Here is a 16,688-nt window from a genome sequence, read left to right as displayed (position 1 = left end):
AATATACTGCTGCGAATCAGAATTTTTATTCCGGGAAACGGAAAAGTTAAGATACATTTTGAACACCATACACCGAATACTAAATAACGAATAGAAAAAAGTTTGAGTCAAATAGAGTTGGTACATTTAACGGGCAACGAAGTACAGTCTATATGGGATCAGATAGTATAGTATAAATGTAATATAATTGTTATATAATAGTAATAGACAATAGTTAACTGCTCACAAACTTCTTACATAATATTATATCTTTTTTTTATAACCGTCGTGTGAATAGGTACTTGAGCAAAGATATACTGCACGAGTGAATATTATTTATTATTATATTTTGTGATACTGAAATAAGGTCGTCCAGATTTTCGTGAAAAATAATAGCGTCAAACGATAAAATAATCTGAACGAACCTTGCGCGAACGATAGGTACAGAGACAAATAAAATACTGTTTACAGATTAATTTTGGGCAACAATGATTTGAAGTATTTTTAAACAAATAAAATGTAATATTGTATAGGCCACGGTTTTGAATGTCAACTGCTGTAGTTATGGAGTTTGTATAATTTAAATTTAATATTTAAGTTTTTTTTCTATATAAAATTGTAAGTTAATTCATCTATTATGGATGTGTAAAATAGCTATAATATAATATTAAATAAGTTATTTGAACAATCCAATCTGCATAAATCTTAAACCTGTCAACAGCAAATGTCAATACTATATATTTATAGAATTTGGAATAGCGAATAGGTATGTTGTCCAAGACATTTGCTTTGCAGTTAGCTGAACTTTCCCCCCTATTTTTTATGTAAATCTACTTCTATAGTTTATAGTCTAGTAAACAATTAAAATATTATCTTATTTTACATTTTTTTCGAATCTGCAGGTGGCAGACATGAGACAAATCGATTAAGGTACGTTTTAGAAATCGGATGAACATTGAGCACATGCAATTAAGCATTTCAGAATTGGTAGCATGGCGATAAATATGAATTTACTCTAAAATAGTTATTGTATTTAATAACTATTATTGTGATTTTTAAAATGTTTTCTGAAATTATTAAGCCATTTTAAAAATGGTCATTAGTTGCATAATTATACGATTACCTAATACAGATATAATAATTTCAGAAACATTTTACGTTAACGTGTGTTCAATTAATCAATTTCCGGTAATTTAAGGTACTGCAAAGTTCAATACCGGGTGATAACCTGCGGAATTATAAGAAATAAAGATGTAAAAATGTACGTTTCGAAAAAAGTTGGACAAAAAGTCCAGATTAATTTTTTTATTCCGGACAAATAGTTATTGTTAGATGAAAAGTCCAAAAATACAAAATTGTCTATTAAGTTGTAATTTATAATCAATAATTTTATTAAACAATATTAATATAACATACTTATTAATTATTATACTTCCTTATAGGCTACAGCTTACAAAATATATTATAATTACAAACACCTTCAAATTTAAAATAATGGTCAATATTAAAGTACCTAAGTTAAAAAATATATAAGTAAGCAATAAGTATTAGGTACGTCAATACAAACATCGATCACTATTCACTACAATAATAATAATATAAAATAATTTACGTTTTAAAAAATAGTCAATACAAACATAGATTAGGTATTACAATAATGATTTTTATTACAGTGATTAGAGTAATTTATCTTACTGTTAGATTAGGCATTAGTACCGAAGTAGGTTTAATTAATTTTACAGTATGTAATTTCGTCCAAAATTGAACTTAAAGTGTCTGTAAAAAATAATTATGTTTATATATTTTCACTATGTTTGGTTACAGTTTTAAGTTTTAACTGAGGTGTTTCTATGCAAAACGTGTTATTTTTAAAAACTGCTTTTTTCAGGAATAGTGATTTTCTGTTACAAATATAACCAGACAAGTTAGGACTTATGGGTAACTTTTAAAAATTAAATATTTATTTTTAGAAAAGGATACTGTTTGAGAAAAAAAAAATATTAAATTATTTGATCATTTTTTTAAAGTTTTTTTGTTTTGATTTTCCGGAAATGATACGTTTTGAAAAAAAATATGATTATAGTTCGTTTTGTAAGTTTTTTTCAAAACGTAATACTTCCATTATTTTAATTTTGTATAGATTTTATAAAAATATTACAACATTTTTTTTTATACTTGACATCAATACGTAACAGTTTGAATATGTTTTAGATATACAATAAGCACGTTGAAAATATTTATTTATATCAAACTCAAAAAAACAATAAAACAGCCTTGTTACATTTAAAATTTAGTATGATTATAGATGGTTCTTCATGAGATCATACTTAATATATAATAATGTATGATAATAAAAATATGTAAATATAATATAATATATACCTACCAAGTATCAAAAAACGTTTTAAGAATTAATGAGTATTCTTCACTTTAATTCTTCACAAAATGCAATGAATCATGATAATAATTAACAACTAAATTATATAATAAGCACGTGAAAAATATTTATTTTTTAATTAAATTCGATAAAAAAATAAAACAGCTTTGTTAAATTTAAAATTTAGCTTATAAAAACATACAAGGTTCTCTATGAGATATAATGAGACTAAATAGGTATATATTATTGTATATTATCCGCCATAAGCTTGGCTCGCTTAGATTGCAACATAGCTTCTAATAGTTCAAATATTTTTTTTATAACTTAGGAGTTAGTAGGTAATATCCAAGACAAATTAATATAATTACATTTTAAAATACCTATCTATATTATTTTAGTCATGGAAATAATCCGAAATATGGTATTATGATTTTTAATTATTAACGCGATAACACAGCTATTAGTACTATAACAAAGAAGCCAAAAGCAGCTATCATGAAGTTTGGCGCAGAGGCGTCATCTCAACTTTTTTTTTGTTGGTGCCAAAATGTTTGCAGGCTATTCAGATCATTACCAGTCCACAAAGTAAACTTTTTTTGTGGAGGGGGGGGGGGGGGGGTAAAGTGGAGACAAAAACTGTAGAATATTTTTTATAATTTATTTAATATGTCATTTATATTAGTATGAAAATATCACAATATTGTTACTATTTTTGACGAACTATGTGTAGGTACTTTTAATGTATTTATTTTATATTGTAGATACCAGTGTACAGTGGTATTTACAATTGGTAAATAAATGTACGGGTAAAAATCAACTTTATAATAAAATACCTAACCTAACCTACACATTTTTTCTCACTGCATACTCAAAATATATAATATAGCTAGCTTAATAAAACTAGAAATTTATTTTATTGGTATCCTTCTTCACAATTTTTGTGTTTTAATTTTATCAATTATAATATTGTGGGACCACAAAACCACATCAAACATTCTTGGAAATGAAACATTAGTACAACATATATATATTTTTTTTAATACTGAAAAAATATAAAATATATATAATATAAAACACTTAGGTATATTGGCGCTTATATTTATTGTTGGCAGGCCAAAGAAGGCATTTTAAAAAAAGTTGGTGCAAATGTACACCCTGCACCTCCCCAAATGACGCCACTACTTAGCGTCAGTGATACAAATAATTTGAATATACGCTCAATACATTTATTATAATTTATGATTAGGTCTGTCATATTTTCCGGTAGGTAGCATACCGTCTGTGTACAGTTTAATGGTAAGAGACACGATACACAAGTACCCTTTTTTTTAAAGAACATTTTTATTCAAGTCAAAATAAAACAATTTAAGATTTTTAATTAGTTAAAATTTATTTACATGACAAAAAATACAGTAACACAATTTATATTGAAGGAATATACTACTTTGTAAATACTTAAAAATAATTTTTAGACTTTAGCTACTTTTTCATCATCAGATGAATCACTGGAATCATCACTGTGAATATTTGAACTCTTGAAGTTTTTCTGTGAAAAAAAAAATAGAAACGTGCGATGACATTTACATTTTTTGTATTTAGTAATTACACAATATACTAAAAACTAAAAGTAATTGATTTATCATAATTAACAACTTTTTAGTTGTGTAAAAATTATTATATATGGACATTATCAATATATATTTGAGGAAATGTTAATGAAATAGTACAAATTTTTGGTAAAAGTGAGATAGATCCTATTTTCATTTTATCATAATATGATTATTATTATTATTATTAAGAGGCTATCAGCGCACTATTTGTTTTATCTCTCTGGCTCACACGCAACATAGACAAAATGCATTTACGCAAAATCATTTTTTCTATGTGTTTGAGTAATCTTAGAGTAAAGTCACCCATGGCAAAAAAGATAGAGAATAATACTTTTGAGAGAATGACATATCGATTTGTCTAAATATTGTCTCAAAACAATTTAAACATTTTATTTTTACATATTTAACGGGCTTGCGTCCAGGCAAAAAGGGTACATATAAAATAATAATATACAATATACTCAATATACAAATCATTAAAGATATCATTTCTATTAAATAAGAAGAATAAATTAAATTAACTTAACAAGCTAAGGAAGTGGGGGTTCTCATTTGCTATTCTCATAATGCGATTAATAGGTTCATTGGACATGTAATTAGTTGAACAGAGAAGGACGTGAAATGGAATAGAATTGCGAATTAAATGTGAAAGCACTCTAAAATGAATTAGGGAGAGAAGAGTTGGGGCGTCGATATCCAAAGAAATAAGTTTATTGAGGAAGGAAGTGTTTTGATAATATTGACTGTCAGCTAATGAGGATAGGTTAAGTTTAGACAAGACAGGGGAATAATCACATAAAGGGCAAGGAATTTCTAAGGAGTAACTTGCATAATTGAGAAATTTCCTTTGGACGCCTTCAAGTTAAGGACACAAATCACTACAATGTGGATCCCAAACCACTGAACCATATTCAAGAATTGATCGAATGAGAGCACAATAGAGAGATTTGAGTGAGTTAGTAAATTTAAACTCACTCGAAACTCTTCTAATAAACCCAAGTAACTTATAGGCTTTACATGTAATGCTAGTTATATGTGCGCGTGGAGAAAGGGAAGGCGTGAATATAAAGCCTAAGTCACGTATAGAGTCAACAGATGAAACTCCAATTCCATTTATTAAGTAGGTATTGATTATAGGAGACCGAGTTCTGGTGAAGGACATCGAACGGCATTTACCAATATTAAGAGTTAGGCCTAGGGATTCACTCCACGTGACAAACCTGTCAAGATCACTTTGGAGAAGTGAACAATCTTCTGCGGTTCGAATAATCTTATACAATTTCATGTCATCTGCGAAACATAGCAGACGGCTGTGGTGTAGTACAAATTGAGCATTATTGACGAAAAGGGAAAAGAGTAAAGGTGAGAGATGACCTCCTTGGGGCACACCCGGAGTGGCAATAAAGGGTTCAGACCTAACATCAAATAGCTTCACCCACTGAGGCCTATGTTTTAAGAAAGATTCAAACCAAGACAGAAGATTGGAGTATGTGAAGGAGAACTTTATGGTTAACAGAATCAAATGCCTTGGAAAAATCAGCGTAGATAACATCAACCTGGGCACCAACATCGAAAGAACTAAATATATAATTCCAAAAAGTGATGTTACATGTGACAGTAGACCGTCCAGGGCGAAAGCCATGTTGCTCATCAGCGAGTACTGAACGGTTTACTGACGGTTGTCAGTTAATGTCATTTAAAACCAGAGCTTCAAATATTTTGGAGATGTGGCCAAGTATAGCAATAGGCCTATAGTTTTCAATTTCAGAAGAATTGTTAGATTTTGGAATAGGGGTTAGTGAACTGATCTTCAAGATAACAGTGGCTACTATAACATCATTTAAATTTACAACATTTTTTTATTTATTTTGAAAGTCGAATACAAAGTCAAATAATAATAAAATATAAAATCGATATGTCATTCCCTCAAAAATATTATTCTCTATCTTTTTTTGTAATAGGTGACTTTACTCTAAGATTACTTAAACGCATAGAAAAATGATTTTGCTTAAATGCGTTTTGTCTATGTTGCGCGTGGGCCAGAATAGTGCGCTGACATCCTCTTAATATTATCAACATTTTTCAAAACAATATTTTACTCACCTTCTTTTCTAAAATATCTGTATCGTATTTAAATGTTTCTCCCCGAGACTCAAGATTTTTTTTAATTCGTAATACAGCCGATTTGTTTATATCTCCAAGTGTTATTTTCTCTAAAGCCTTGTCTAATACTTTGCTAGCTTCAGTGACGTTGTCTTGATTAACTAGATAAAAACATTTAATAATAAGTTAAATTATGAAATGCAAATACTTTTATTTTTTTCAACTAACCATAACAGTCTATTATAGCACTATAAATTAATCCTAGGTTTGCATTCTGATTGACATTTTTAAAAGTCGGCATTACTTCTATGAGCTTATAGCCCAATTCAATATTATTATTTGTACGAATATCCGATATTAAATGTCGATACTGAACAAACTTTTCATTTTCAAATTCTTTGGCGATGTTAGAAGCTTCGTCAAACTTTTTATTCAACATGAAATGAGACCATAAACTATTTGCAAAGACCTTATGACCATGTGGTGAGACTTTGGTATGTAATCTTTCAACTAAAAAAATATAATTACATACAAATCATATTATTTTAAATAATTAAGGTCGCTATATTTTTTAACAGTTTACCTATACTGATAAAACATTAGTTTTTAATGAAATATACTAACTCATTGGTATGAAAGAAGAGTCTTTATTTAAGATGTTCACTAAATTACCACCTGGAACATTCTTTATAAACTCAGATAATTTGTTTGTATCATTTAATTTTTCGTCAATATCAGTTTCTAAGCGAACAATTAGGTCGTTAACATTACCATTTGATTGATATGCGTTAAATATTTTTGTGTTCAAATTCAATTTATTGCTCATAACCTTGAAAAAAATTAATTAATTTCATTAGTATATACATCGGTTAGATTCAGTAAAATCTCAACAACTCAATAAAATAAATAACAACAAAATATACTATACACATAAGACATAAGTATATGTTAACCGTGTTTTGATAACTCAATACTGTTTGCTTAGTGTTAGTATTGAGATTAGTATTAGGTATATATTAAGCAAAATGATTGTACCTTAGTAACTTTTCCATTAAGATATTCTAAGCTTGCTGTGTGACCAGCTTCTGAAAGGTTTTTTACCAAGAAAGCTAATATACTTTTTGTTATTGGCCTACTATTTTCTAACATCTCTTTAGCAATTTCAAATGCTTCTTTTAATCTTTTTTCACGTGTTAACAGCTCAACAATTTTAGAGTCATGTGATGCGTTAATATTAATTCCTTTGGAACGTATAGTTTTGCGCAGAGCAAGTGCTTGTTTGATGTTATTATTATTGATATATAACTCAAGTTCATTAGATAAAGTTTTGTTAACATCGCTAGGGATAACTGAAACTTTTTCTTTTGGTTTCTTAACTGTGAAAGGAACTTCAAGTTCATTTTTCTTTAAAAGTTCGCTTAAAGACCACATGAAATGTTCTGATGGTTGGCAATCTTCTTCCTGCATTTGAGTCCAAAGAGCCATTGCTTCTTCAACTTTATTATTTTTACCTAAGACAAATATTTAATAAAACTTGTTATAATTATTATTGACAACAATTTATCATAATCAAGTAACTTTACTGTATAGCTGTAGAAGTTCGTTAAATATATTAGTCCTGTCAAATTGACCAATATTTTTTGTAACTTCTAGCAAACGAATGAGAGATTCTTCGGCATTATCAGATCCATATTTGGCACAGGCTGAATTAATACGATCTTGTCTAGTTCGTAAACCCGGGGTCTAAAAATATTCAAGTTTATTAAGGGGTTTTTTTTTTAAAACATAATGAAGTATTTAAATATTATCAAAATATCAGTTTTATTTTTAGTCGAATTAAATTAATATGTGTAGATATATTATATTAAATTAGATAAAATGTAGTAGAATCAAAATGAAGACATACTCATTTCGTAATATAAGTATTTATGAATGTGAGTAAAATATTTAAAATATGTATATCCGCCGCGGAATAAGATCGTGACTGGGCGGCGGACCGTTTTGCGTCCATATCGCGCAGCTGGTTTTTTATTGGTTCCCCGAAACATCTGTTAATTTTTATACAGCACTGTTGCAAATAACAACAGCATTGTTTTATAAACACTATTGTCGTGTGAGCAAAACTGGAAGTGGTCGCAAGGACAAGCGGTACATTGGAGGAAGTTGTTTTGACTGCACGACCAGTCATGATCTTATTCCACGGTAGGTATACAAGTTTTAACAAGATCAAACAATATATGAGATACAAAAAATGTTTTAACACATTTTTATTTGCAGTTGATTGTTTGATATTATTTTGTAAAGGATTTACGTTCTTATAAATAAATGATAACCTTAAGCCACAATCATTAACTAAGAAAATAAAAGATAACTTTTCACCTACTTCTAAAATTTTACGAGCTTGTTTGACACGGCCACATTCAATAAATGCAAACATGAGATCATATAGCGAATTTACTTCACCGTGTACAGTAGTACTCAGGTCAGTTAACACTTGCAAGGAAATAGCATCTTCCGCTTGAATGAATTTTAAAGCTAATTCGTTTTTCCATGGAGTACATCTGTATGTCTTACAACACCATTCAAATTTATCCAAAGCTCCTTTAATATCGTTGCTAAACACATATACAATAAAATATTAAATTTAAATAATTTATAAAATAATATAACTCATTACTTGACAATATGAACTTTTATTAACGGTCCTAAAAGTATATTTGATACAGTAATATAGTTATTCTTGATAACTAAATCAAATATTTTTTGAAGATTTTCTACATTGCCACTTTCAGCTACAGTATTTAATAATTTCCAACAAATATTGGCATGTTGAAATGATGTAAACTCAGAATTATCATCAAATTGTTTAAATGAAGATAGAAAATCTATAGCATCTATATAAAAAAAACAAAATACCATTCAAAATACAAACTTTTAATATAAATCACAAACAAATAAATACTTACTTTCAATGCTTTCAATTTTAACTATTAATTCTGTCATTTTAATAACCTTAAATTTATCCAGAATAAATTCAGAATTATTAGTTTTTAATTCATGTAAAATTTGTTTTGCTTCGTCCAGTTTATTGTGATTTAAATACATATCAATAAGTAAAACCATTGACCCAGGTGGTATATTAAATCCTTCAGCTGCTAATTTCTATATATTAAATAAATTTAGAAATTAAACAGACTGTACAAATATAACATAAATACAACTATTTCTTAATTATGTACTGAATTTTTACATTTTTAAATGCAGAAGCTTTTTCAAAATTGTTATTTTTACAATACAAATTTAATAACTGTCTTTTAGTTCCATTTTTAGGTTCACCAGAGGCTTCTGCTCTATTAACAATGTTTTCCAATGTCTTTTCATCCTGCAATAAAAAATACATTTTTATTTCAATATTAATAATTATTAATAATATTAATAATTATATTAATAACCATAATAATCATTTTAATATAAAAAAAATGTTTAGTTAATTTAACAAAAACTTAAACTTAGTAACACCATTGATTATATATATATTGACTATGTATAATCAATGGTAACACTTACTGCATTAGATAATGTATATCCAGCTGGCTTGGCACTCAATTCTGCTTTAGGCACTAAATTAGAATCTGTTAAATTTTCTAATAAATTTGTAATTTCAAAAGTTAATTTTCCTTGTAGATGATTTTGTACTTGTTCTAATCCAAAAGCATTAATTCCCAAGCCTTTTCCATACATGTTCTAGTATTTTTTAATAAAATAAAATTTAATACAATTACATTTGAATAACTAAACATTATATAAGATTTACTTCTAATAATTCATGAACAATTTCCACAACTCCTGAAGTCTGTTTTAGACTTCGAACAATGTCAATTAGAACTTGACTGATGAATTCTCGCATTTCAGTTATTTGTTCTTCTGTATGAATAGTGTTTTTATCAAATTTGTCTTGTTTTGACAATTCAGGGGTAGTTACAAGTGAGTATCGTGAAAACCCATTGCATATTTGTTGGAGTAATATAATAAGTGATTGTATATCATTACCAGCTAAAAATGCATTTACTAATGGACGACGAACTAAAGAAGGGACGTAGAAAGCACGACTAGATGCAGCTGTTAAAAAAATTAAAATTAACATGAATAAAACATTAGAATTATTATTTTATAATTAAGTTTATAAAAACTACCTATGTCTGCTGCTATACGAATCTTTTTTTCAGACAGTAAATACAAAACTAATGAATGTGTAGTAGTGCCTGATGGTATACCCAACATTTGTAATTCGTTGATGACTTTTATTCCATCTAAGTTATTTTTAAACATTGTTGGTAAAATATAATACCGAAGGGTATCAATATTAGGGTTTAATTCATACTCATTAACCATAATACTCAGCACATCTTTTAATCCTACAGTAAAATTATTGATTAAAATAATTTAAATGATGCTTTTACAAGATACTTTATAAATAAATACACAACACAAAATAGTAATTACTTACCTTGCAAGTCATTTAGCTTAATTTTAGCAACGAAAATTGGCCAAAAGTAATGTTGTCTAATAGGTTGGTCTTTTTCTTTCAAATACTTAAACATGCCTAATGCTATATCAATTGATCCATTCTTCAATGCCATTTCAGTTGCAATTTCAAATGCTTTAGAATTTGTCCCTTCAGATACCAATTTCTTGCAAAACCCAATAACATTATCCAGAGACTAAAAAACGAAATTTTAAAATAATATCAATATGCTTTATAACATAGATTTATACAGGGGACAGATTTGCTACATCTGTTGACAAACTGATACTATTATAATTATAATAATAATTTCCATTATTCTAACATTCTTTTGACTGAATTAAAATTTAAAAGATCACAAAAATGTATAGGGCAATTCACCAAGAATGCTTACCTCTATTTTTTCCATTAACAATACATTTATTCAAATTCTTAATATTTTTTGTACTACCTCAAACTTCTGTTATTCAAATGAAAACCCCCTTTTTTTACAGCTAATTATTTGAGACTTTTGAGGTACCTAATTCAAAATTAGAACAAGTAGTATCTCAGTTGTTAAAATTTTTAAAAGGATAATTAAAAATGGTTTTACAAAAATATAGAATATAAGTAATTTTGTACCTAGTATTTATTATACATAGACCATTTTTATAAATTATCAATGTTGGTAGTTTAATATATTGATCCCATGTCTTCCAAACTCATTATTCTCAATCAGTGGCATTGAAGTTTTTAAAATGTGTTCAGGCAATTTCAAAACTTTGTGGCCTCAATATCTTAATTATTTAATATAGAGGTACCCTAATATACATTTATTCATAATCATAGCTTGAACATACTCATGTTCATAATAAAGTTATGATGTAAATAAAATGTGGCTGGTTGACCACATTTTTCAAAAAAGCGGCCGAGCCACTGCTCGAAGTTAGCATGGACTTTGGCGCCACTATTCTTATATACAAACTTAAATACCTAACTCAAAAACTACTCATTCAAATTTTGATTTAAATACATCAACATTTACAGAAAAATTATCAGCTAAACTATTAATTACAGTAGTGAGAAAAAGAGGTTCTCAATTGAAAAACTGAGGTTTGTATAACTCTAAAAAGACACTCCTTGAATAGTATAAAAATCTTAAGAATTTTAAATTATGGGCTTAAGTATGTTTAAAAATTCGAAGAATCAGATTTTAGACAACTACATTATTGAAGAAAAAGAGGGTGAGCATGCTTGGTAAATTACACTACATAGTAAAATCCGTTAAATTACTTCAGTCTAAAGAAAATGTTAATTAGTGTAAATTTCTGGATGGGCACGTTTGCATATAAATTATATAGATTTTTAAGTTCTCAGCTAGTGTCTCTTCTTGTTATTACTTATTCTGTGAATATACATAATACATAAAATATAATATGTAATCAGTGATAACTTATCTCTCTAAATTTTAGAGTACAAACATAAATATAAATACAATTCAAAAGAATTAGAAAATGTGCAGAATGTTAAAACTGTCCTTACACTATTAACTTTAGTAAGATGTCCAATCAAGAAGCGACCAATTGGTGGTGAAGTTCCATCAGCCTTTAGTGGTTTTGTCATCGTATCAAATACTTTAAATGCAATTTCTTCATGGCCACTAGTGATTAATTTATAAATACAATTAATAGCATCTTGATTATATCCAGAGGTTTTTGGAATTCTAGTTGTTATCTATAATAAATAACAAAATATTTTATAAATAAGAACTTTGAAAAATGTAATGAAATATTAAAAATACACTTACTTGATCAATTTTATCGCCATGACCATTGATAGCCAATGAATATACAATATCAAGATATTCTTTGTCACTTAAATTTATTTCCTTATTATCACAGGTATCCAAAACATCTACTACTTTAGCAATATCGCCATTTTTAGCATACCCTGAAGCTAATAATGTATATGTATCTGATGTGGGTTCTAGATTTGATTCTTTCATAACATTTAAAACACCTTCAGCACTCTCCATATCACTAAAATAGGAACTATGATTAGTTACAAATCATGATTATGTACAATATTTAAGTACACCCCAGTGCTGATTGTGAGCAAAATACAATTATTTTAAACAGGAAAAAATGTTATAAATTAAAAAATGATTAATTGTATATATTTTAGTGTACACTAAATAATACCTATTTTGTGAATGACCCATGACTAAAGCATTAAAAACTATTTTGTTGATTGGTAGCTGTTTATCACGCATATATTCTAATATACGACTAGCACCAGCAATATCACCATTTTGACAATAGCCTGTTATCAAATGTTGAAAAGTTACACGATTAGGTGTAATGTCTCGTTTCTCTAAATCTTCCAAAAATTCAGTTGGGGAGAATACATAATTGTTTTCCAAGTATACTTTCAACAATGTGTTGTAATGACTTATATCCAGAGGGACACCTACAAATAAAAAATAAATTAATATACAATTCTAATTATTTGTAATGAATAAATAATTTCATACCAATTTGATTTATAGCTTGCCATATTTTTTTTGCTAATATTGTTCGATTTTCAGGCGATTCGTCAGGCACCAAGTTACCACAACATCGAAGAACCATTAATGACTGTGATGGAGTGGCAATTTCTATAAAAAAAAAAAAAACAAACATTATGAAATGAGAATTCTTGAGGTCAGAACTCCTAGAAAAACTCACTAGAAATCTTAATTTCATTTAGAATATCTTCAATTTCTTTTTTTGATATACGACCCATTCGTCTTAAATCAAGATCAAGTTTTTTAATGTATTCATCGATTTTGTTAGCTGATGAGCTTTGATGAATAGCTGATGAAAAAAATGACCTAAGTACAGAAATTAAAAAAAATTTAAAAACATTTTCTGAATATACCTAACCGGTAAAAACTTACCTATTTGGGAGTATATTGGTATTGCAATATGGAATACTTATATTGTTGGTTTCTGGAAATGTTTTATGGGAAATATGAGAATTTGTATTTGATATTAATGTGTTGCTAATCCTATGACGGCTTAAATTGTACGCAGTACGTATGTGCTTTGAGCACTGAATTAAGACAGACATGTTCAAATTATATGAAACTTCTAATAAATCGATTAAAACAAAATGCTCGGTAAAATGAGTCAATCAAACGAGATGCACAATTTACTCTGAATTAAGTGACGAAAATTTTCACTAATCGCAGCCGCTTCGATCTTTAAAATAAGTAATAACCTTAAAAAGGAATGGAATATTGTGCTCACTATCATTTATCACTACATAACACCATTGATTATACATAGTATGTATAATACTATGTATGTATATACTATTATACTATGTATAATCAATGATAACACGGTTTAAGATATCTTAAACCATGCTACCACGATTAAAGATAGTATCTATAGCCGTGCATGCTACATAATAAATTAACTTGTGATATCACCTGTGCGGCTGTGCTATCACTATATAATAATCCATGGTCCGTGATTAGAATATTAATTTTTTTACAGAATACTATTATAGATTTTTTAATTTCAGTAAATAATTAAGAAATAATAGTTAATGATTTTGATTAAGGAGGCCTTGACGGTTTTACACTAAATTTAAAGGGATAAACAATTTTGAGAAGCACTAGTTTAGACTAGATTATTGATTATTTAGATTTTGGATGGATCCCAGGGCGGATATCCAATTTTTAACCTAGGTACAGAGAATATTTTAGAGGGACCCTTACACAGAAAAAAGGCACTAACTTCACTCACAAGTATATAATTATTTAAATACAGTATAATATTATGCTAAAATGCTAAATATAACAACACACAATTTATAAAATTGTTAATTTTAATTTTAAATTATAAAAGCTTATTGCACAAAAAATGTAAATAAATATAACATGAGCAATTGATATTACTAAGTATATTTGATGATTTTATTGTGAATAAAGAAGTTTATATATTTACCTATTTACGTGGAACCTTGTTTTAAATTTCAATCCTTAGCTATAAAAGTTGAACATTTTATACATTTTTAACTACAAAATAATTATTGCATTTTGAATTTGATAAATGTTTTCAAAATTCGAAGATTAAATGCTTATAAAAAATTTAAAAAAAAAACACCTTATTGTAAAATCAAGACATTCATCGTTCCACTCAGAATCTAAAAAAAATTATAAAAATCGAAAATGTATCGTGGCTTTCCGATGAACTTTCTTTTTGATATAGGTAGAAAAACTTGTTGGGAACCTTCTATTAAAATGAAGTGAGCAATAAAAATAAATACTTTTATGATAACTGATATATAATTTACAACATTTGAAAAAAATATAATGGGTATAAATAGCTCAAATAGTCAAAATAATTCGTAAAAACTTTTAAACTCAAACTCCTAAGAAAAAACTAATGCTACTTCCTGGTAAACTTTAAGATGCTGAGCAAAGCGATGAATTTATTAATTTTAAAATGATCTGTTTTTTTTTAATTTTTTTAATTTTTGGGTCTGTGTACACGATAAGTAGTCGAAATAGTGCTTCAATTTTCAACTTCGGTATCTTGTTCGATGGGAAAGTGAATATTGTTGGTGAATTGGGGAGGTCAAAATTTAAAATTACCAATAGTTTTCAAAAACGCCGAAATTTTTACTCAAAATCGATTTTGGTTATTGGTGTAACTCTAAAACAAATGAACGTATATACAATATACATGACATTTTCACTAGTCGTTTATATTTGCATTTTCTATACACGATAAAATATTCAAAATATTTTGGTTTGTTTTGAACTGTTCAGGGACATTTTCTGTTTCCAATTTTATTAGTCTTTTTTTCTACAAATGTCAATAAAACTTTACCTATTCATTGTGTAAAAATAAATGAAAATGCAATACAAGGCTCCTACTATATTATAACAATGACATTTGAAAAATATTAAAAATCCTTAGACACAGTTTTTACTTATAAGTGTTTAAAGTTCAAATCTTGATAAAATACGGAAAAATCACGAAAATTAGCAAGTTATTTTAAGTCGAGAATTCATAAAAATTCTTCTTTTTACACACTTTTCTTAAGTTCGCTTTCACGTCTACTTGTAAATGAAAGAAAATAAATTATAAGTACTGTAAAATAACAAAATATATTATAAATATAATGATCTCATAATGAAATTTTGAATGAAAAATTGAATGAAAAATTAAAATTGATCTACATAATACCAGCATTGAATAAACAGAAAAAAATTTTAATTTGTTGTGTCAAACAAAATAAGTCTAGTCACTTCACGACCCCATAAACTTATTCATTTATTAATAAATCATAATCATCAGTAGTTTGATTATTTTTATTAAATATAAGAAATATGTTTCATAAATATTTTTTAAACGTTTAATAAAAAAATTTAATTTTAACAAAAAAGTAGAAAATAAAAATTTTTTTTTAAAACACTTCTAAAAAAGGTGGGTAAGTGGACGTCGCTCTGCTGTACAGTAGGTTAGAAGTGGGTCACTGTAAAATGGGCAGTATTAAATTTGAATTCAATGATATAATATCACTGTATAAGAAAAACGATTCTGAGCGGAAACGGTATATCAGTCTATGTATTAGACATATATATACTTATCTATGGTATTAAAAAAAAATTGACCTATAATAGGTACCTATAATAAATTCCAAATTAATCATATCATAATATCTATTAGGTACTTATAAGTTATAACGCGTTATACATCAACAAAAAACCGTGGTAAAATCATAGATATATAATAGTATACTTTAGAAGTTTCAAGTACCCACGAATAATATTATACAACCACAACAAAATAACTAAAATAGTTATCCTAGTTTTTTAATATGTAATTTCGTCCAAATTTGTACTTAAAATGACTATAAAAATAAACTATTTAAATGTATATTTTAGATTTTTTGGTAACAGAATTAATTACTTGCGTGGAATCTTGTTTTAAATTTTTAATTCTTAGATACAAAAATTGAACATTTTATAAATTTTTAAGTACAAAATAATTTTTAAATTAAAATTTGATAAATTTTGTCAAAATTTGATCTTTAAATGCTTATAAAAAAAAATTGT

The 16,688-nt window shown here is 27.2% G+C and overlaps 1 protein-coding gene across 1 annotated transcript; it reads right to left on the bottom strand.

The window, feature by feature from the left end:
• Nucleotides 1–3,712: 3,712 nt before the first annotated feature.
• LOC100161345 (leucine-rich PPR motif-containing protein, mitochondrial) lies at nucleotides 3,713–13,853 on the bottom strand. The gene is made up of 20 exons (XM_001944472.5): nucleotides 13,512–13,853; nucleotides 13,300–13,445; nucleotides 13,107–13,229; nucleotides 12,775–13,042; nucleotides 12,381–12,612; nucleotides 12,116–12,307; nucleotides 10,577–10,790; nucleotides 10,263–10,484; nucleotides 9,884–10,188; nucleotides 9,637–9,813; nucleotides 9,320–9,451; nucleotides 9,036–9,231; nucleotides 8,747–8,963; nucleotides 8,453–8,684; nucleotides 7,653–7,812; nucleotides 7,105–7,580; nucleotides 6,694–6,898; nucleotides 6,298–6,579; nucleotides 6,070–6,230; nucleotides 3,713–3,902 (listed from the first exon to the last, which is right to left on the bottom strand). Exons 1-20 carry the CDS (start codon nucleotides 13,682–13,684, stop codon nucleotides 3,825–3,827), a joined length of 4,191 nt encoding a protein of 1,396 aa, XP_001944507.2. The 5' UTR covers nucleotides 13,685–13,853; the 3' UTR covers nucleotides 3,713–3,824.
• Nucleotides 13,854–16,688: the final 2,835 nt, after the last annotated feature.

Source organism: Acyrthosiphon pisum, chromosome A1 (assembly GCF_005508785.2).
Source record: "Acyrthosiphon pisum isolate AL4f chromosome A1, pea_aphid_22Mar2018_4r6ur, whole genome shotgun sequence".
Lineage (NCBI taxonomy): Eukaryota > Metazoa > Arthropoda > Insecta > Hemiptera > Aphididae > Acyrthosiphon > Acyrthosiphon pisum.
This window is presented reverse-complemented; position numbering and strand designations above follow the sequence as displayed.